This window comes from Sciurus vulgaris, assembly GCF_902686455.1.
Source record: "Sciurus vulgaris genome assembly, chromosome: 5".
Lineage (NCBI taxonomy): Eukaryota > Metazoa > Chordata > Mammalia > Rodentia > Sciuridae > Sciurus > Sciurus vulgaris.
The window spans coordinates 146,180,526-146,204,683 of record NC_136465.1 but is presented as its reverse complement, the minus strand read 5'-3'; the positions used below and the strand labels follow the sequence as shown (position 1 = coordinate 146,204,683).

The following is a 24,158-nucleotide window of genomic DNA, read 5'->3' as shown; positions in this document are numbered from 1 at the left end:
AACCAATAAATCATTTTATTAATTTTAATTAAAGATCACAAATAAAATTTCTACTTAATCAACTATATTTTTTTCAAATCTTTAACAGCTCTTTGTAATCAAAATGACCTAAAACAGATATATTTCATATATATATATTTATATGTCTGTTGTTTGTTTTTTAGAGATTTCATTCTCAATTATTTTTGAGTTCAACCTAAAGAGTCAGTTATTTATAGTAAGCTGTAATTACAAAAGCAATGAAAGCAACAACTCTTTTTATATTTTTCTAGGATATTTGGTCAGTGCCCAGTCTCAGATCTATTCAACAGGGAGAAATGGTATTGTTTTAAAAAAATTAGCAGCAAAGAGAGTGAGTCTCAGGTATGATAGTGGCTTAAATGAAACAGTTTGAAAAAAAACTTCAAGTAATTCATGTGCCCATGCCAGGAGCAGTTCATTACAATTTATCTTGTATAAGATAACTTAGATATATTGAATCTAAAAGTTAACTAGCAGTTAAAATGTTTTCATTCATGGTGAGTATAAAGTAATAAAAATTCCTTAAGCTCAGTACCCTTTTTTGTGGTGGCTGTTACTTACAACTGGTTATTCTTGGTAGCAAAATGCCAAAAACAAAAGAAAAAAATAGTTAAAACACAAAAACTAGGAAGAATAAAAACATTTGCAATCTGTAATCATTGTTCTTTAGTCATTTCTTTTTGGTTTATCAGTATATGTACTGAAGGTACATATTAGTGTATTATCAGCGTACTATAGTGGGATAGTATAGTATTTTCAACTTTATAACTTCTTGAATGAAACAGGTATCATGCAGGTCTCAAAAATTCATTTTCCTTTCTCATCAGATGTTTGATACCCACATTTCACAAGTGACAATTATATATGTACATGTATGTATGTATGTATACACACATGTATGTATGTATACAAACACACACATACATATGATAAGCCCTAGGTCATGTTCTTTGCATATAGTGTGTTAAAACTACATAATAGACATTGTTTTTCAAGTTTATGAAAGACAAAACTGAGGCTCAGAAAGGTCAATATTCTTGCACAAAGTTTGATGCCAGTAAATAGAAGATATAAAATTAGAAACAAGATCTTAATACAGAGCTTATTAAAACTTTGTTAAATTCTATTCAAATAATTTTCACATTAATCTCCTATTAAAATAATCTATTCTAAACTTTGAAGCTAGCAGTAATGTAGAAATAAGATTAACATTAAGCTGGATTCTTTTATCTATCTATATTTTCATCCTCCCACCTATGTATCCAAAATCAGGTAGTGAAAACCAATATTTTCCCAGAAATAAATAAAGAAATGTACAACAAATGAAGACCTGATTCAAGTCCTAAAGTTTCAAAGTAAGAGATTAATATGAGCAAAACAAATTCATTACTGGGTGAAATTCCACAAGAATAAACTTTTTTCCTTTAAAGGTTCTCTCCAGAAAGACCTTCCAAAAGATGGAAGTGGTGATCAGGAAAAGGACAAGACATGAAGCCTAAGAGATTAGAAAATCAAAGTAAGTCAGTGATGGGTCAGTGGCACAGTGAATGAGGACCTAAGATAAGCCATCTGTCAAAGAGAATTACAAGAACTGTCTGGAAACAAAAGATGGTATTTTATAATACTTCACCATTTATATGACACATTCATGTACATTTTTATCTTTATAATATATATGTGATGATGCATCAAAGAAAAATTAAACCTTTAAAATAGTGGCTTTGAGTAGTACTGAGAAGACTACAAAAGTCTTTTAGGAACTGTTACTCAAATTCATGAACAGTGACTTTATCCCTCAATGACACTGAAAACATTGGTCTGTTAATCACTAGATCCATCAGATCAGAATCAACTGTTCACAAATTCTCAAATGATCTAAATATATTACAGTTTTCCAGGCCTTGCTCTAAGAAGTAAAGTAGACTTAATCTTCATTTTATCTAAATTGTAAGAGTTCCAAAGAAAGTATAGAGAATGGGCAGGAGGCAAAGGAAAAAAAAGTTCATACATCTTTTACTTCCTCATTGATCTTATCACTGAACTGACTAGAGATCTACAATAAAAGGGTAGAGCATTACTGTTTCTCTAATGTCAATTTTACTTTTGAAATTAGTACATTTTAGGTCTGAAGCTGTCACTATTGCCTAACTCCAGTAGCTATGCATAAGGAAAATTACTTTAAGTAAGATAATTACTAAAGTCATCATAAGGGAAACCTCAAAATAACATCTTGGGGAAAGTACACAAAGAATAATTCTAGAGACAGTCCAAGGAAAACAATAAAAAACAAGCAATTGGATATTCTATATGTAGCTCTATAGAACTGATAGATCTGGCAATACATTGTCTAGGAAATGGAAAATACTTCAAAATATATGTTCTACTTCTTGTTCCTAATATTTTTTTTTCATGGTTCAGCTGTCCCTCTGAAACTCCCCTATTTTATCAATCTATCAGAGAATACCCCAAAATCTTATTTGCAGAAATTTTCAAGATCTGTAATAATGTATTTTTCTATGTATTTCTTTGTTTAAGTTCCATATGCAACATTAGGTTTTCTGCTTTTGTCCCTTAAGTCAACCAATAATATTAACCAATCATATTGGACAGTTAAATAAATGAATATTTGCTGAGTTACAGAATAAAATAATGTATTAATATAATGTTCATTTTGCTGGTATCTATTCATATAAAGAAACTAAATGAATACATTTTTACTCTCAAGGCTTAACAAATTATGTATATTTTATTCATAAATCCTTTCTAGTATTGCACTATTTAAAATATTCCTTCCTGTTTTTCTACACATTCATTAGTTTCTATGTCTTAATCTTGGTTGGAACTATGATGTCCATAACCACTGAAAATAAGTAGCATTTGATGACAACTGTTTTAAGCTTGAGGCATATATGTACCATATTTATACAACATACAACACAGGACAAAATAATTATGTTTCTGTACAGGAACTCTAGAGTCTTCTATCATGTAAACTCTTACACAGCAGTGGTCTCATATAGAGAAATTCACTACATTCTGAAAGAAGCCACTAGGTGGTGTGATAGCCCAGATGGAAAGCAAATGCCTGAGTATCAAATTAGGAATTTCCTACTCTAATTCCAGCTCTAAATTTTCAGATGCTCTCACCCTTAGAGCCTTAATAATGGTTACACAGCCCTTACATGTAAGCTTAAAAATATTGACACTGAAAATGAAAGCTCTATATAGTTCTCAGGGAAACAGTGCCCTGAAATAGATGAAATTTTAAAAATAAATCCCCTCTCAAATGGGGCAATATTTCATTACTAACTCAAGTCTATTAAGAGACAGATTTCTTATATACAAATTTTTCTTCTATTAAAATGTCAAGTTCCACTTTAGAGAATTGAGTTAAATATTTAAAAGCATTATAAAATTAAAAATACCTGCTGTAGCGTATTCCAAGGGCCACACTGAAGAATTTCTAATGTACTCAGAGGAGGCATCGTATTGGCTGGGCATTTCAAAGGTCTCTTTCTTTTAACAATTTTCTTTTGTTGATTTTGCCTGAAAATTTCAAACCAAGGTTTAAATGATTTTAACCAAGCTTGTCTCTTCTCCTCAATAGAAGATAGAAGTGTTGACTCTGGTGTGGGACAGGTTGTGATCCCTTCACATTCAGCCCTATTTTCATGGCATTTTTCTGGGATTTCTTTAATCTCAGATATAAGAGAGTTTTCTTCTTTAGCAATCCAAGAACTTTCTGTATTACAGCCACTGAAATCTTCACAAAGAGCACGTCTATCAACAAAGCAATCTTGCTTATTTATTTTGCCTTCTATATTTACCATGGCATCAGTGGTGTTAAAGAAAATAACATCACTATTTAGAGCATTGTCTTTTGAGTTTTCCTCAATTTCTTTGGGTTTTAAATTAATTTCTTTTTCTTGTAGTATCGGATATTCCCCCATAGCTTCAGAATTTTCTAATTTTAATGGTAGTAGTTCTTGTTTTATTGAAATAATTGAAGTGTTCTCTTCATATGATCCATTCTCTTGTGATATCTCTCATTTCTACTTTCTGTATCATTTTTCTTGTTGATTATATTTGATTATTTTCTGTGCTTTCTCATTCTTCACCTCATTCATTTCTTGATTATGTTCTGTTATTATTATTTTGGGACTTTTTTTCCCCTCATTCTTCTTTATGGCATGTTCCACACTTTCCTGGTTTGTGTTTGTGAGTTTAATTCTTGTTGAAGCTGTTTCTGTCACATTTTCTTTCAAATCTAAGATTTCTAGTTCAGTTCTTTTGTACATATTTTCATATTTTATTTCTTGCTTAATCAATTTTTTCAAACATTGGTTTTTTGCTAGGCTTTCACTTTTTTCTTCTGTTTTTAATTCTGGCAAAATTGCTTGGTTTGATTTCAACTGTACTTGTATCGGTTCTTTCAAGGCAAACTGACTACCTACATTTCCACTCTTATTTGATTTCTTAACTAGCCAAAAAGGAACATCTTCCTGCTTCTTTGAATTTTCATCCACTAATTCGTTGGCTATCTCACCCTTATTCTTTGACTTATCTTCAACAGTTAAATGTTTGGCATTATGTTCTCCCTTCTTTAATGTGATATTTATTATTAGCTGTTGGTTTGCATCTTTTATTAATTTTAATTTTTCCTTGTTTCTTAGCTCCTCTCTTTCTTGTCTCAGGATGGTCTTTTTTTCTTCATATGCTTTTTCTCTCCTTTTCCTTTCCTCTTGCTTCTGTTTTTTTATCTCTTCTTCTATCTTTTGTTCTTCCTCTAATTGTTTTCCGTTTTTCTTCCTCCTTCTGTCGTTATCTTTACTTCCTTTTCTTTCAACTCCTTTGCTTTCCTTTGTTTTCTTTCTATTTGGTCTCTTATTATTGGGCCATATTTTTGATAGATTAAGAATGCTTTAAATTTAGCTTGAATTTTTACAGCTGCATTATGCTGCAGTTTTAACAAACGCATCTTTTCTTTTTCCTGAAGATCTTTAAGCCTCGTTCTTTCCTCTTCCATTTGTACATGCAAGTTTCTCATAAATGCCTAAAATAAAGTAAGATAGTAAGAGCATAAACTAAATGTGTAATTTTATTCAAATATCATTTAAAATTGTAGATTAAAAACAAATACAAAAACCAAAGTCATAATGAAGTTTGCTGTAATATTCATTTAGAGGGAATAAAGTAATTTATTCAAATGGTATTAATTTTTAAATATTTAAAAGACTGGGTCATATTGGTAACTTGATACTCTAAAATTATGAGGCTAACAAATCACCTAAATTATAAAGCTACTAAGCCACCTAGATAAATTGAGGAATTCTTTGAGATAGAAAGCATACGAAATCAGAATGACACAGGAAAAAGAAAGAGAAAACACAAGTCAAAATTGATGTACGTAAAAAGGAATTCAAACATTCTGAGATGGGAGATCTGATAAAGGAGATGGAGCGCTAACACTGGACTACGCAGCATAGAATCTCAGTGAGACTTAGGATACTAAGAAGACCAAGCAGCCCATACATGTAAGCAATATGAAGAATCAACCTATTTACACATTTCATCCCTTCTCAACTCTTAAGAAAGTTGATAAATACATAAAATGAGATAATTTGGAGTTAGGAAAGAAAATATCATTATCACTAGAATCCTAAAACAAAAGCAAAACCAGTCAACAGCATTCATCAATATTTAAGGGAAACTAACAAGGATTGTGAGAATGCATTTAATAAACAGAAAGAACCAATTTCTGAGTAAAGAAGACCATTAACCTAGGTAAAACCTTAAATGTAGATGACTTTTCAGAAAGAGTAATTAAAAAAACCTATAGAAACACAAAATGCAAGTGTTCAAATAAAAAATAGGACTAACTCGAACAACAACAAAAAAAAATCCAAGTAGAATGGCAGAAAGTAGAATGGCAGAATGTCTGATTACCTAATGACAAACTTCAGAATTAAGTATTAAGTATTTTCAACAAAGACATGAAATGTATGCCAGATAGGAGAAAAAAAAAAAAAAAAAAAAAAAAAAAACAGAAGGAGCTAACCAAAAGTAGTTTCAGAATAATAAGTCAGTGAGAAAAAAAAAAAAAAAAAAATGCCATAGGGCAAAGAGCTGAGTTTATTTAACTCTCACTCACAACAAACATGCAACAAATTTAGATATGTGGTAGTAATATTTCAGTACCCAAAGGAATAAGAGCTCCACTCCATTTAAGCAGATATTATGTTCTGTTTTATTCACTATTATATTGCAAGCACTTAGAGAAGTGCCTGACACATAATAGAAAACTAGGACATACGTGCAGATGAATGTATAAAGTGCAAATCCTAAAGCTTCAAAAGAATGTAAGGAATAACCATCAAATTTACAACTGGCAAAAATAAATATGCAAAGAGCTACATCCTTAAATCATTGAAAGTAAATAGCAATAAACTAATCATTCAGTTTTGAATGCAAAATCAATAAATATATTTTTAACTGCAAAGACTGTGAAATTAACCATTCAAAAATATTTTGACAACTACTTAGCATATACTCTAGGAAAAGTAAAAGGAGTTCCATAAATTAGGAGAAGACTCAGGATTTCAAAAAATACTAAAGAAAAAAGAAGCCACTAACATTCAGCACTTGCATTTTCTGTCCCATTGTCTTCTCCCTTCTATCATTCTACTTGCAAATTCAACTATTATTTTTATTGTTAAAATTTTTTAGGTAGTGCGGTTTCTTCCTCTAGATGTTCCTAAGATTATATTTTTTCCTGTGTCTTGAATTTCATTCAGTAACTGTTAAATTCCCAGTGTACTTTCTTGTAACTATCTTATTTGGAAATTATTAGTCATCTCTGAATGTTCAGGTTGGTTTTTTAAACAATTTGAACTCTTTTCAACCATTATATCCTTACCCATTGCTTCTGCTCCATTCTATCTTCTTCTTTCAAGATTATCAGATAAATTTTATAATTTTCACTATGTATCATGTTCTTATGATCTTTGTTTTTTCCCTTTTTTTGTCTTCTTTGTACATTAATTTGAATATTTTCTATTAAACTCTCTTCTGTTTTACCAATACTCACATTTGCTATGTCCAACTCATCCCATGAATTTTTAATTTTTATATTGAATTTGTAAACTCTAGAGCATATACTTGATATCTATTTATACATTTTAATTCACTAAAATATTAAACATCACCTTTCTAACATTTTTGTTACTGGATGATAGCTACACATAATTTAGTGACTCCACTATAGCTAATATTTGGATTTTGTATAGGCGGCTATTATTCTCCTTCATTTTTCTCAGCATACACATGAACCTATCTTTTCACACGCATAATAAATTTTTGATTTAAATATCTACAGTAGAAACTTACTTTTTCAGAAGTATGTAAATACCAAAAAAGATTTGAAAGAAATACAAAGAAAGGTAATAATATTTGGCTGGATAATAGTATCATAGGAGACTTTATTTAATATATGTAATTACCTAAAATAATTTTATATAAAAACTGTGGAGTAAATAAAAACTAAAATTAATACATTTATTATCATCAGAATCATCTTAAATTCAAATGGATTATTTAAATTCAACTGTGACCAAGAAACAGTAACTTTTCATAAGCATCTTTAAACATAATGTAATGCTTGTAATAGTATCTTTCCTTAAACCTTAAATGAAATTTTAGAATTACAGTTTTATAAAGACACCACACTGAATGAGTTATTATTTTCAGAACATTTCATTTCAGAGAGAGCTTCTGAGAATTTTTTAATGCTGCAATAAATTCTACATCAGCTAGGCAATATTATCTTAACATGCCAATTTCAAGCATAATAATTTATTTCAAATGGAGAAAGAATAATGTATTGAGATTAAAAACAACAAATACCTCATGCTGTTTAAATTTTTCTTTCCACATTTTCTCTTCTTCATGAATCTCCTCATTCATCTTGTCCTGTTCTTGCTGAACAAATAATATAAAAATCTTATTTTATTCACATACATATCTAAGACTATTATAATCATTATATATGATTCTCACAACTTATATTTGTACACAGTGATTAAAGATGACAACTCACCAAGCAGAGCATCAGATAAATGATACCTAAGGTTTCCATTTTGAAGACATATATATGCTTACAACCTGGGAAAGCTGTTTTAGTTTCCTGAATGTTTGCTCACATAGTGAAATATGTTAGCTAGATATACTGTTTGGTATTGCAAAAATTACAAATAATAACATTGTAAACTGGGTTTTACATTATAATTGTTTTTTCACTGTATAGTATAACCATTTAATTCATATAATAAATCAATAACAGTTTGCCTTCAATAAGTTTTATTAGGATATGTTTACTTAAGACTCTTCAGAATAAAAGTAATCAGTATAAAACAGCATCTTTCATCAAAAAACTCAGTTTTTAATATGGGAACACTGCCATAAGTTTACACATTACCCCATTTAGCAGAATTAGTTTATCACAAGAGAACTACAAAGAGTCACTGTAGGAATGCTTGTCATAACTACTGGATTGTGAAAAGTTTTATGCAGAACTTTATACTTGAAATGACTAGGTTTTCAAGAGAGGGAGTAGATATTTTCAGAATCTATTAAGTATTTCAAATAAAGGAAATGCATACAGCTCTATTTTCAGGAAAATCTTAAGTTTATTTTAAATAGAATTTGGGAAAGAACCAGAGGGATACTAAAATCAGTGTGGACAGTATTGAAGATGTCCATGTGAGAATCAGTGAAAACCTCTGTAGATAAGATCATGCAAATGTGAAACTGCCAGAAACCACTAACTGAATAGATACAAAGGAAGTGGGAAAATTTCTTTGGACCTATCTTATTCAACATGTGGTGCCTTTTGATGGCATATAAGTGGGGAAATAAAATTCTTAAAAGTAGCAACACTGTGCATAAAACCAAAACAATCACATAGTCTACATTCTAGGCTGAATACTAAGAAAGGTTGAGTTACCTGAAAGTAGCAGTAAGGTGTATTTATGAGAAGATGATGAAACAACTATTAGAGGAAAAAAAGCAATAAAAAGTGAGGTAAATGGTAAGAAAATGAATCTTTCTCTCTCTCTTTCTTTTTGTTCATTAGCTTGATAACAGTTTTGCTTACTGAATTTAAGAGTACCAGGGGAGGAACACGATTCAGAAAAAAAAAATAATACATTTAGTCTTAGACATATAAAGTGTAGGAGAATTACATAGTGTACTTTATTTTGTTATAAAGACAGATTTGGTTCTGAACAGTCATAGCTATGGATGAGGTTACCAAAAAATTATATGGAGTAATAAAACCTTTTAAAAAAGGCAAAGGGTAGAATCCTTGGTAGTACCAAACACAGACAGAGAGAGAAAAATAAGTCTAATAATGGTCACATTCTATTATATAGTCTGCATATATGAATACACAACAATGAATTCCACTATTGTGTACAAATATAATGCACCCATAAAATAAGAAAAAAGCAAAAAAAAAAAAAAGAATAATAAGTCTGAAATGGACATGGAGGAGAAAGTACTAAACATGTAAGAAGAGAATAAAGACAACCAACGAGATTCCCATTATAAGTCAAGAGGAGGGAAAATGGTCAAAACTCAAAATTTTGCTGGCATAAAATGCTTCCAAGGCCATTAAGAACCAAGAAAAAGTCAGGGAATATAGTGTTTAGAGATTATGGACTTCCTTTTTGAAGAGCAATCTTGTTCAATGTGGTGATTATACAAGAACCCTAGCAGATTTAAGGTAAGATGAGGGATAAGGTAATGAACATAACAGAAATAATTATTCTTTAAGAAGCTTGTCTACAAGTAAATCTAAAGAGCATCTAAAATGAGAAAAAACAAAGGTTACCACATGATTTTCTTTTGTTCTTAATGGGAGAAAACTGAGCATGTTGATAAAGAATAAGACAGGAGGAAACTGACAGGTATTTAAGTGTATAGAAAACAAGCAAGGGTAAGTTGAAAATGGCAGAATATAAAGCTAAGGAGAAAAGATAACCTTTGGCAGAAAAAAGGAAGTTTTCTTACAGGGAGTAAGCAGGCAAAAAAAAAAAAGAGGATGAGCATAGATGTTGAGGTTAAGTAAATGCTGAATTAGATAAAAGCAGTCTGTGATTGATACAAAAACATAATGTGATCATTTGCTAACAATGAGAGAGGAAGGGTAGGATGAAACCACTAAGAAATTTATGACAACCGTTTTGGGTATGGAAGAGAAAACTTACAAAAGGCACAGGAAAGAAATACTGGGAAGGAAGTAAATTATGTGTTTAGAATACATCATAATATTGTGGAATAGTCTAACTGGAAAAATTTTTAAGTTCTAAGGCATAATAAAGTGTAACAGTAATTCATTAAATCTACTCATCACATTTTCTTAAATCATAATTTTATGATAAATGCAGATTAGTTTTGAAGAGTGAGTTACAATTTTTTGATAGTGGGGATTTCTTTGGTATCATTTAAGCACATAGCTGAATACTTTGCCCTTAAGGAAGTCAGTAAATTTTTATTACAATGCAAATAAAAACAACTTCACTAAATTGAATTAAAAAAAAATCAGATGTTTTCTAAATTTGAAAATACTACTAACACTCAATTGTATTTATGTATTTCAGAACAAGCCAGAAAATACAGTTCTCATAAGTTACATTATATTCAATCCTTCTCTGGAATTTTAAAAAGGAGTTTCTGATTTTAGAAATGCCCTTTTTGTGTGTGTGGTCTGTGGGAAGGAAACTATAACTAAAGAAAAGTTAGACATTACTATTAGAAAAAAGTTCTAAAATATTATAAAACTGCTCTATAATATTGTGAGAGTATTTAATTTATTTTATATATAAACAAAAAATAAAATGTACTCAACATGGAGGGTGAGAATACCCTGATTTACCTACATAATCACATGCAAATTTCTCTATATGGAACAATCAAAACTAGGAAGTTCTGGGTAATACATATATAAACTTTGGTAATAAAGACAAGACATGGTCGGTCCTGCTTGTTATCTAGACACTCTAAGATCTTTATGACCTGCCAGTAGGATTCTAAAATTCTCAGTTTCTCAATATTCTCTACAAAGACTTGACCGTGTGGACCTCAGACAGTTTGAACACACACAACAGAAATAAAAACAAATTCCAAGGAATTAGCTCAATTATCAGGACACAGAATGTCACCTAAATGGATGGACTACTTCTACCAAATATATTTTACATAATATATCAAGCCAGATCACATAGCAAAAGCACTGCATAATTAAGAAAATTGCTATCCTTTCCTAAAATTATAATGATATGTAAAAATCAAGTTTATATTATAAATTTCAGACACTATAGGATGATCTTTGAAACTTCATATATTCCAGGGTCCCTAAGATCCAAACCAATATCTGAAATTCCAGTGCAATCTAATCAAGTAGCCCATGTTAAATACCATTAATTAACAGTCATTTGCTTCCATTATCAGGGGCAATTAAAATCCATAGAATAAATCTCAATCCACATTGTAATCCAAACAGCAATATTCTTCAGAGGTAACTACATTTAAAAAATAGCTACATGAAAAATAAAAAACAAAATGTACCTTCTGTATATTCTCTAATTTGTTCTTTTCAACTTCAAATTGTTTCATCCAGCAATGTCTCTTTTCTTCCTCCTCTTGAAATTGCTTTTCTTCTCTATCCCTCTGAGCTTTGAGAGTTTCTTTCTCTTTATCTTCTAGTTCTTTTTGTTTGTCTTGCCAGGCTTCAAAAGACTGTCTACATCTTTCCTCAACTTCAAAATATCCAAAATTTATATCAGCATCATCTGCAGTCATAAAGAGTAATAACAATAATTCTTAAAATAATTCTTTAAAATAATTCTTAAAAAGTCCAAAGTGAATTAATTTAACAAATAAAAGTAATTTCAGCTGAGTGCTGTAGCACATGCCTATAATCCCAGCAAACCCAGGAGGCTGAAGCAGGAGAATCATAAACTCAAGGTCAGCCTTGGCAACTTAGTGAAGCCCTAAGCAAGTTAGCAAGATCCTGTCTCCAAAACTAATGGAGATGTGGCACAGTGGTTAAGGGCCTCTGGGTTCAATCTCTGGTAGCAAAAAAAAAAAAAGTAATTTTGAAGTGAATGAATAACATCAAAAAGAAAAAGTGACAATATGCAAAAAGAAAAGACATTTTTTAATATAAATGAATGTAATGGTTCATTTGAATTGCTGATTTAATTGGATAAAGAGATGCTAATGATTAAGAAGCTTCTGGGTGTGTCAATGAGGGCGTGTCTAGGAATGATTGGAATGTGGGATAGGAACTGAAGTGGAACCCTCCCTAAGCACCGCCCAATAGGATGGAATAAAAGCTGGAAGAACAAGGAAGCAGATGCAGATGCAAGCTCAGCTCTTCTTGAATGGGTTCTTGATTGCTGCTTCTATCATCTGAGGATATCCGACTCTTGCTTCCTCACTCTTCCAAAGTGGGCTCTGCCAGTGATTTTCTACCTAGTTTCCGGAAGCCTTGGTCTTGGACTAGGGTAGCACTGTTATCTTTCTTGTTCTGGGACTTCTGAGTCGGCCACTGCGCAGCTGCTGGTTTTTTCCAGCTCTCCAGCAGCAGACGGCCACTGTGGACTATACAGCTTCTGGTTCTGTAAGTCAATCTAATAAATTCCCTATTTATAATCATGCTTCCTGTTGATTCTGTTCCTCTAGAGAATCCTGACCAATACCAGGAGCATTCCATTGCAGTCAATAAAGAAGTCAAAGTACCTACCTTAAAATATTCCATAAAAAAGAAAACTGTCTGATATTTTTCAGATAACTATGATCAATCATATAAAATTGTCAAAAATATCATTGAGCACACCTGGTAAAGCATGTTCATCCATAGGCAAGTCACAAGGATCAGGCTCCGGAACCAAATCAGGACTCACACAATGGGCTTCACTTCTCATAAATTCTTCTTTTTCTATTTCAGTTAATATCTAAGAGATAAAGGAGTACCAATGACTAAAGAAAACCAAAATAGAGTAAAACTATGATTTCAATAATGAATTAAACATATATAAATACAGAATTTTACTTTCTAAAAACCTCTCTAAAATACAAATCTTTAGTACATTGATAATTATTTTCCTTATGAATAAAAATATTTTCTCATGCAGAATATATTTTATCCTCTCAATGTTTTTTCAAACCCTATTCAGTTTTTTTTTTTTTTTTTTGGTTGTAGATGGACATATATCTTTGTTTAATTATTTTTATGTGGATCAAACCTAGTGCCTTATACGTGCTAGGCTCAACCACTGAGCTACAACCTCAGCCCCCAATTAGTTTTTGATATTAATCTATAATATTCAGTTAATATGTTTGATAATTATTTCAAAATGTTTCTACTATTAACTATTTTCCTAATGCATTTCTAGTTTTCTTACCTGTAGTGATTGTTCCTTCATACAAATTATTAATGTATTCAATATGACAAAAGAGAACTAAAAATGCTCTATTTTAACCTGAATTATGCATAAGTGATCATTTTGATCTATAATTTTCCTTAATTATATTCCTACAATATTCTAGTTTGAAAGATAGAAGATATTTACTCCAATGAATTAGCAGTATGATAATTTAAAATAAATATTCTAATTTATAGTACCACAAAAAATAGTAAGAGACAATATTTTTAAATTATATTAACATCTTAAGGAGTAGAAACAGAATTAGATAAAAGAGATGGAAAATGAGAGTGAATTGAATCCAACATATAAATCTATAGAAGAGACTCTCTTCAATATATTTATAGGTTTTTAACCTAATAAGATGCTATACTCCCCTTTAATCTTATTTTTAAGAATTCTTTCTTTTATCTGCTTTTAAAAACTAATGTAAAATCTTCTACAGTCAAAGTTTCTATGCAGTATTTAAGGTCTTTGCTGCAACACAGTAAATTCTTAAGAAAGGTAGTAAACATGAGTATACTCGTTTTCCTCAGAACATTTAGGAAAAATATATCATGAATCCTGTTTATCTATATGAATGTTAAATTTCCAAATACTGATGGCTCAAATCATTATTTTTAATGTTCTCAAAGACTGAAATTCATTAGATTTTGTATGCTATCCAAAAGGAAATCATAAAATAAAAAATGATTTCCTTAAAATAATGACATTTTAAATCAGTGAACTTAAAATCAATGAACTTTCAACCTATGTAAGTTTAAAAGACAAATTTCTAATTGTAATATTGAGTACTTTCTGTCAAATGTTGAACATTTACCTTCATTAGTTGTTCTGGATTTTCTTCATATTCAGTTAATAATCCAATCCTTAGATGCATATGATTATTAGAAACTGTTCCATAATTCCAATCTAAAAAAGGAAAAATATTATAATATTTTGTAAAAAGTTTACAGTAGTTTGTAAATGTAATTTCACATATTAGAGTACAACATGCCAAAATCTTAAACCCTTTCATTATCCTTTAATTTCAATTTTTATCAGAGTAATTTCTTGATTAGCAATAGGAACTCAGTAGAACAGAAAAATGAATAAAGAAGAGAGGAAATTTGTTGTATTTATTTTAAAAGTAAAAGCAAAAAATTTCTAAAGTACTCTTAACTTTTTTATATTTTAGAATGGGGTTTATTTTCTATGAATTTAGAATCATGCCATTGCAATGGCACTTGATTAGAAATCAACAAAGGTTCAGTTCTACCTACCACAAACTAGCAATATAATCTTGCACAAGATAATGAAATTACTTTAAGAAAAATATTAATTATACTATAATTAGTATAATGAATGAAGTTGAAACTTATTCCTTATTTTATAAAATTTTATTGAATTTTATTTTTTATTATCTGCTGAGATGTTACATTTCTTTTCCCTTTATTCAATTAATGTGTGTTTCATGGTAATGCTCCCATTCTTCTAGTTAACCAACTATTCACACCTATTTGGTCATACACATTTTCTCCATCAATATCAATTCACAATGTGTCTGACATGTCTTCTTGTGTGAGACACTGAAAAGAAGAACATAACATTATCCAGATTCCTTTGTAGCTAGGTTTCTACTCATAGATATATCTCCAGTGAATACATCTTTATTCATAAATGAAATTAGCCTCCAATTTATTTTGTATGCTATATTTATACAGCTTTAATTGAAAACATATAGCTTTTTAAAATAAATTATTATATAATATGCAAATGTTTTGCTTCTTGCTGTGTAAGAGTCAGTTGCAAAATTTTTCCTAGTTCAATGACACTGAAAAAGAAATTCCTTTCTCCCTTCTTGCTGTACAATTGATTTATTCATGTTTTAAAATTTTCCAGTTCTGATAATTCAAATTTCCTCAGGTTATTCACTGATATTATCAAACCTCTTTTAATAGAGTTGCACATGAAAACTTCTCATCATCTTCTTAATCCACTGTTATAAGCATAGCTTTATCTTCCTCATGTAACTAATTTTCTACAATTATGTTCTTTGAATTTTTACAATTTGATTATATAGTTGTCAATATATTTGTAATATATTTTCATTACATAAACCTTAGTAAAAATAAACAAAACCATTATAATCCCTCATAATTCAACCATAGTAAATTTTACATATCTATTCATAATGGTACTCCTACAAAAATCACGAATCCACCATGTCTGTTCTTTTTGTATTAATCCATTAATAAATCCTTTTTTACCATATCCTTAAAAATGGTTTCCAGAACATGACCATTTTCCCTCATTTCTACTCAATCCATTCATTTCTAACCATATAATTCCAAGTCTTATTGTAATATGGTTACCTTGATGTGTCCTTTCTACATAATTAGAAGAATGATTATCTCAAAATATAAGTCAGATACTCTGCCTATTCAAAATCCTTTATATACTAAGAATAAAACTCAAAGTCCAAATGATGATTTGTAAGAGCCTGGTAGGTATTGATCCTTTGTTTTCTGAGACACAAACACAAAGGATTAGTTGTTATTCTTCAAATATACTAATTCTACTCAGTGTGCCTTCTCTCTTTTGAGAATACTGGCTTTCTAGATACACACATTGGGTCACATTTTCATTCATTAAGGTCACTGCCTATTATGGTACAGATATCAGGTATCCCCCAAAAGTTCATGTATGAGACAATTCAGGAAAGTTTAAAGATAAAATAATCGGGTTATAAGAAGTTTAACCCAATTAGCACTTTAATCCCCTGAAAGGGATTCACTGAGTGATACAGTAGACAGGTAGGGTGTGACTAGAGGAGGAGGGTAATTGGGGATGTGCTTTTTGGGTTTATATTTCCTCCATGAGGAGAACTTTCTCTCTTTGTTTCCTGGTGTCATGCTCCCAGTGGCTCTCCTTAGCCACACTCTTTTGCCATGATGTTCTGCCTCATCTCAAACGTTAAGGAATGGAGTCGACCACCTATGGACTGAGACCTCTGAAACCGTGAGCCCATAAATATACTTTTCCTCCACTAATTGTTCTTGTCAGGTCCTTTGGTCACAGGGAAAAAGCTGACTAAAACATTGATCAAATATCAATGTGTCAGAGAGACTCCTCTAACTACCTTATTTAAAATAGCAACTTCCAGTCTCTGGCCCATTACATTGAATTTCTTCTTTCATGGCAATTATCACTATTGCAATATTACTAATTGCTTATTGTTTGTCTCCCTACACTGAAACATTAGAACAAAGAGTAAGACTTTTGTTTGTTTTGTTCACTGCTGTATTCTCAGTGGCTACAATAGATCCTGTTATAACAGTAATATTTTTTGAACGGATATGTATTAATATCCGTATTATAATGTATAACATTTTCATAAAATAAATTGACTTTATAAGTTTTTAATAACATAACGTGAACATTTTTAGATAGTTAAATTTTTTTCCATGTCCTCTTTTTTAATACATGTATTATCAGACAAACCAAGGTCCTGATGAACAATTAGTTTGTCTTCATTTTTCATGATAAGACAAGAAGTGATTAATTCTAGTTAAATTTTTTATCATTCAATTATTAGAATAATTCTATGAAGTAAAATTGCTCATTTCAAGCAAATAAAGCTTGTTAGGCTTTTGAATACAAAGGATTATTTCCCTCCAAAAAGGTGGGTACATTGATACTTTAAAAATAGTTCCATATTCAATTTTCTTTACTTTAATATAAAGTAATAGAAAACTGGTAATAATTAAAACTGGGGAAACAAGAATGGGCATCATGGCATACAACTCTAATCCCAATGTTTCAGAAGACTGAGGCAGGAGGATCATAAATTCAAAGCTAGCCTCTGTAATTTAGCAATTTAGCAAGACCCTGTCTCAAATTAAAATATAAAAAGGACCAGGGATGTGGCTCAATGATTAAGTGACTCTGGATTCAATCCCTGGTACCAAAAGGGGGGGAAAGAAAAAAAGAACTGGGGAAACAAAACTATTAGCAGTCAGTATTTACTAGAGATATAACAAAGATAGTAAGAAAAAAAGTATATACTAAATCTGGTAGTCCATCGAATTATAGATACTATATTAGCAATAAAGGCATATTCATGTACATGGCACAAGATAAGAACTTTAAACAATTTAGTTTGCTAAATTATGTTATCCAAACTTACTGAAAACATATCTACCAATCAAATGAAAGCTATACTTACTTAAAACATCAATATCTTCTAAATCCTGAAGAATGAGCTCTTCAACAGTTTTACTCTTGTTCTTTATAATGTTGATGCAGTGAAGAACTGACTCTGGTAATTCTTCTAAGCCCTAAAATAAGAATTACACATCCAATTTTCCTCTCCAAAAAATTTGAACAAAATGTGTAAAGGAGGTAAAACAACTCCATAAAAAGTACATTTCCTACAAATATTTTGCTAAAATTTGCTTTTATTTTATTTTCTATAAGACTCTAAGGAAACAAAAGCTATTAACATATAATTTTAATTAACTTTATTAGAAGCTTTTTATTAAGTGTCCTTAATTATTGTCTATATTTTAAATTAATCCCAATGTCAAATAAATTTTATCAAATATTAATGAAAATTAAAGTTTTTTTTCCCATAATCTATATAGGAAACAAATATAAGAACCAATAACTTATATAAGTATTTAGTACTTTCCAAGATTTATTCTGTGACTAGTAAACACAAAGTTAGTCAAATTCATGAACTACTACAGAATGTCTATCAATAGGGCCTATGTAAATCTATTTGCAAATTTTCTAATTAGCTAAATATATTGATATTAATTTAAAAAATGTAAAAATGCAGTTCTTCCATAAATACCATAGCAAGTTAAAAAATATAATACAAAGAAATATGCATAATAACAGCAAATATTTAACATATCAGGGGTAATTTTAATAATAATCTGGAAACTAGAAATACATATCTATATGACTATAAAACTTCATTGATGGCCCCAAATACAATTTGGATGAATCAATATAGATGTTTCTGATACAGAAGAACATTATATACACTAATTTCATCTAATGAAAATATTTTCTGCCATACTGGGTTTCCCTGTATTAAGTAAGATTTTCAATCAGCTCTTTTTCTGTTTACTAATAGAATTCAGTGTTTATTTTGAGAAGGGATATCAAAGACAAAGTGAAAAATGGTGCTTTTTCCCTTAGTGTTTCAGAAAAACAAACAAAATTCTAGGCTGTAAAATAAGTCAGTACTAATAAAAGTACCAACTCTACTCTTCTATCCTCTGTCCTAAACTGAGTTTTCTATTTCTTGTTTAAGATACCTAGATTGTAGACAAGTCATTATGTCCTGCCAAAAGTAATTTGTAATCCCTTAGTGATTTCTTCTCCTAGTGATATTTATTCTAAAGTATAGAAATAATAGTGAGGCATCTGAAGTTAAAAAAAAAGAGCTTTAAAGCTTTATTCTTCTGCCTTTATATATGAAGATATAATGAAGCAGAATCCATTATTCTCTTGGATTTCATACCCAAATAAAGAATTTTAGCATTTTTTGTCTCATTTAAGTCAAATGTATAAAAAGACAGAATGATGTAAAAAATTAAATTTTCTAAAAGTCATAGGTAAATTTAGGGCAATTCTAATTAAAAATCATAGTAGAAATATTGTTTTGAAATTTTACAACATGAGTTTAAATAAAACAGTTGAGAAATTTTTGAAAAAGCCAAACATTGAAAGGAATTTGATTCATTAAATAGTTTAAAATATAAAAATACTACAGGACAAAAATAGACAAAATAATGGAAAAAACAGATAGCTTTTGATAAATCATGTGTATAAGTACTAAATATAGCAAAAGATACATGATAAACCAATTGAGAAGACAAGGAACAGTAGGAATATGTTCATAACATCCCTGAAAATAAACTCTGATTAGACTAAGGATTTTAATGCAAAAGAGTGGATCCATGAATGAATTTTATAAGCAAATTATCATTGGAGAAAATACAGAAATTAAAAGATAAAAACATTTATATAGGTCTAAAGATTGTCTTATAATTTAATCTAATTAAAATGCTCATGTCTAACTACAAAACATAAAAGAGATCCCAAGCTAAAAAAATGAGATATGTATACAAAATATACTGAGAAAAGTAATATTTCTCCTGAAAAGAGTTTGTGTTAAAAGGCTTAAAAATGCAATACTTAACACTTCCAGCATCACTATCTTCACTTTGGATTTCTGATTTTGAATCAGTCTCAACCTCATCTTGTTCCAAGGAGGAAATACTGATTTTATCCAATTCAGCTTCTATCTCTTCTTTGAGTTCTGCATCAGCATCATCACTATCTTCCATCTCTCTTCATATTAAAAAACAGAAAATAAAAATGAAAAGGCTGTTATATCTCTAAAAACTGTGGGTTCTTCAATTTGTCATATTTTTCCAACATGTTCCTTGCTAACCTATTTTAATTTAACAAACTTTCATCACACCTCATTATGGTTGCACCATATGTTAAAGAATATTTTTTATTTCTTCATTCACTTATTTTTTCAAAAACATATTTGACTACAAAATATTCAAGTCTAATATTATTATTCTGTTTCTTTAAGATAAAAAAAATATATGGAATGAACTGGTTTACCTTCCAAAATCAAGAGATTTCAAAGTAAAATTCCACATGGGCCCAATTAATAACAATGTCATTGAATAGCTTTAATATTTAGAGATTCAAATATTAGAAAAGAATAATCTAAGTATGGGAAAAAACACGGTTATTTGTATTCATTGAGAATACTGGTAATTCTGCCACAGATAGCCACAGCTTTTGCTAACATGACACATAATGATAGATAATACATGGCAATCTAAATATTATACATATAACCTAAATTTTTATGAATTATTAAATAATCTAAGTGTTGATTTTATTTAAATAGTTAATGCTTGTAATGGATATAGGCACAAAAATGCATTACAGCATATCTTCACATCATTATCAAGTTCACCACCATCCATATATTTCCATATATAGAGTATTTGTAACAAGCCAGGCATTAGAAGATACTTATGGAAATGATGATCATTAGAAAAATTTAACAGGATAAAGACCATTACAGTCCTTGTATATATGAGAAAACTAAGGTTTGAAGAGGTTACTTAAAAAATTATGGCATTTGCAGGCAAATGGATGAAATTGGAGAATATCATGCTAAGTGAGTGAGATAAGCCAATCTCAAAAAACCAAAGGATGAATGATCTTACTGATAAGTGGATGATGACACATAATGGGGGGGTGGAAGGGGGGCAAGAATGGAGGAAGGATTGTATAGCGGGAAAAGAGGGTGGGAGGGGTGGGGAGGAAGGGAAAAAATAACAGAACAAATCAAACAATATTACCCTATGTAAATTTATGATTACACAAATGGTATGCCTTTACTCCATGTACAAACAGAGAAACCACATATATCCCTTTTGTTTACAATAAAAAATAAATGTTTTGTTAATATAATTTTATTTACTGTAGGTTTTAGTCAAAAAGTTTGAAAAGTATCTTCTATTAGGCACAGCGTCTCTGTTCTAGTGCCTAAGTCTTTGATCCACTTTGAGTTGAGTTTTGTGCAGGATGAGAGATAGAGGTTTAATTTTATTTTGCTACAAATAGATTGCCAGTTTTCCCAGCACCATTTGCTGAAGGGGCTAAATTTTCCCCAATGAATATTTTTGGCACTTTTGTCTAATATGAGATAACTATTTATGTGGGTTTGTCTCTGTGTCTTCTATGCTGTACCACTGGTCTACATGTCTGTTTTGGTGCCAATACCATGCTCTGTAGTATAGTTTAAGGTCTGGTATTGTGATACCTCCTGCTTCACTCTTCTTGCTAAGGATTGCTTTGCTATTCTGGGTCTCTTATTTTTCCAAATGAATTTCATGATTGTTTTTTTTCTAGTTCTAAGAAGAATGTCATTGGAATTTTAATAGAAATTGCATTGAATATGTACAACACTTTTGGTGGTATGACCATTTTGACAACGTTAAATCTGCCTACCCAAGAGCATGGGAGATCTTTCCATCTTCTAAGGTCTTTTTCAATTTCTTTCTTTAGTGTTCTGTAATCTTCATTGTAGAGGTCTTTCACCTCTTTTGTTACATTGATTCCAAGTATTTTTTAGGCTATTGTGAATCAAGAATCAGTAAATAGTAACAAACTAAAAAGTTTCTTCTCAGCAAAGAATTCAATCAATAATGTGAAGAGAGATCCTACAGAATGGGAGAAAATATTTACCATATGTACCTCAGAGCATTAATCTCCAGGATATGTAAAGAACTCAAAAAACTTAACAGCAAATAAACAAATAACCCAATCGATAAATGGGCTAAGGAACAGAAAACATTTCATGGAAGAAGAAATACAAATCAATCAACAAATACATGAAAAAATGTTCAATATCTGCAGCAATTAGAAAATTGCAAATCAAAACTACTCTAAGATTTCATCTCACTCCAGTCAGAACAGCAACTATTAAGAATACAAGCAACAATAGATGTTGGTGAGGATGTGGGGGAAAAGGTACACTCATACATTGCTGGTGGGATTGCAAAGTAGAAAGCAGTTTGGAGACTCCTCAGAAAACTTAGAATGGAAGCACCATTTGATCCAGTTATCCCACTCCTCAGTTTATACCCAAAGGACTTAAAATCAGCAAACTACAATGAATGAATTTATTCAGCTGATTAAAATTGTATAGAACATAGTACACATTAAATGGAGAAAAATCAAATAATATTAGTAGATTTTATCAATGTCAACATTCTAGTTATATTACTCTATAATTAACAAAATATTACCATTGGGAGATTTTGCACAAAGTGTACTACAGCATTTCTGTACTCAGCTGTAAATCTACAATTATATTAATGAAATTTAATTATAGCTATCCTAAGTACTCACAAAGAAAAATTACATAAGTTAAGGATCCATAGAATATGATGCAAATTATTTTTAAAATGAGTACAATTACTATTATCCTTATAAGAAAGTATCCAAGAAGGACTAACTAAAAAAAGGAAAATAAGACACTGAAAAACCTCTTGATAACTACACACACACACACACACACACACACACACACGTTTTTAGAAACAGAAACTTCTTGAAGAAACTGGGGAACTTTAAATTTTTATTTTATACCTTCTTGTTGACTGACTTTTAAAAAAAAGTCAGTATATACTACTTTTATAATTTTAAAAGCTCATTTAAAACATTCAATTTCCCACAACCTCCTCCATTCAAAACACAGCAAAACAGCAAACAGAACAATTCCAATAATTGAATTCAAAGTAATTCAATAGCTTTGCTAAGTGGAAAATTATATTTTGTTAATGTGTTTATAAATTAGAATGCACAGGTACATAAAACTTTATATAGAAAGAAGGGTAGGCAAGTTGGGTGAAGGTAAGAATAACATCCTTTACATTTCCACCTCTGCTTATTTACTGGTTCCTTAGACAAGCCCCATCCAATGTTTCTATATCTGAAGACAAATGCAAGTTTACATTTTACAAAGCAACTGTTTAAAAAAGAAACAGATTGGATTAATTTTACTATGTCCTATTGAACAATATATTCAAATATTATTTCAAAATATAATGAATAGGCCAACACAGTGGTGGACTCCTATAATCTCAGCCACTAGGGGGGCTGAGGCAGGAGGATCTTGAGCTCAAAGCCAGCCTCAGCAAGGCTGAGCACTCAGCAAGCGAGGCACTAAGCAACTCAGTGAGACCCTGTCTCTAACGAAAATACAAAATAGGATTGAGTATGTAGCTCAGTGCTCAAATGCCCCTGAATTCAATCCCCAGTACCCAAAACAAAACACACACAAATACATAATTAATATAAAATACTATTATTATTATCATCATCACTACTATTACTATTATTATTGGGGTACCTTGTTGGAACCCAAGGCCATGAACGTGGGAGGCAAGCACTCGACCACTAAGCTAAGTCCTCGACCCTAAAAGTTATGAATTATTAAGATAAAAATTAAATTTTACATTGTTGTTCTGCACACTAATTCTTTGAAATCCGGTGTGTATTTTACATCTACAACACTTCTCAATTTGGACTAGCTACTTTTCACTCCTGCAACACTCACCTCTGTAGCTAGTGGTTTCCTTCTGGAACAAGACTGCCTGCCTTAGATGAACCCCATAGTAAACTGGCCAGGGTATAAACTCTTTCAAGTTGATAATGATTCACTTGGAGCTGGCGAAACTGTCGAAAGTGAGAAAACTTAAGTAACTCTACTCTTCTATCCCTAAAGAAAAGGAAGGGAAATCTACTTCATAAAGTAACAAAAATGTGTGTGAGGAATAATGAAAGCAAGGAAAAGGGAGGGAGGGAAGGAGGAAGGAAAGGAAAAGAACTGGCAGTTGGTATATTTGAGGAGGTGGGGAGAGGGAAGTGGGGGTAACCATCAAAGGCTCCCTGGGCGGTCAGGTTGGACCTTAAAGTTCTAAGAGAGTCACGAAATGTCCAGAACTGAAAGGAGCCTGAAGGCTGGGGACTCGCGCAGCCGCCCCCTGGGCGCGCGGTTTCTCCCTTTGCTGGAAGCCTAGCCCTGGCGGCAGGTGGTCCAGCTCGATCTGCGCT

At 30.8% G+C, this 24,158-nt stretch overlaps 1 protein-coding gene across 1 annotated transcript in view; it reads right to left on the bottom strand.

Moving 5' to 3' along the window:
* LRRIQ1 (leucine rich repeats and IQ motif containing 1) overlaps positions 1–24,158 on the bottom strand; it is a 168,201-nt gene that overhangs the window by 143,805 nt on the left and 238 nt on the right. Inside the window, 11 exon segments of the mRNA XM_079143272.1 lie at positions 3,447–4,068; positions 4,070–4,092; positions 4,095–4,817; positions 4,819–4,842; positions 4,844–5,074; positions 7,924–7,998; positions 11,647–11,870; positions 12,920–13,037; positions 14,329–14,420; positions 17,716–17,827; positions 19,706–19,856. Coding sequence (XP_078999398.1) covers positions 3,447–4,068; positions 4,070–4,092; positions 4,095–4,817; positions 4,819–4,842; positions 4,844–5,074; positions 7,924–7,998; positions 11,647–11,870; positions 12,920–13,037; positions 14,329–14,420; positions 17,716–17,827; positions 19,706–19,856 — 2,395 coding nt within the window.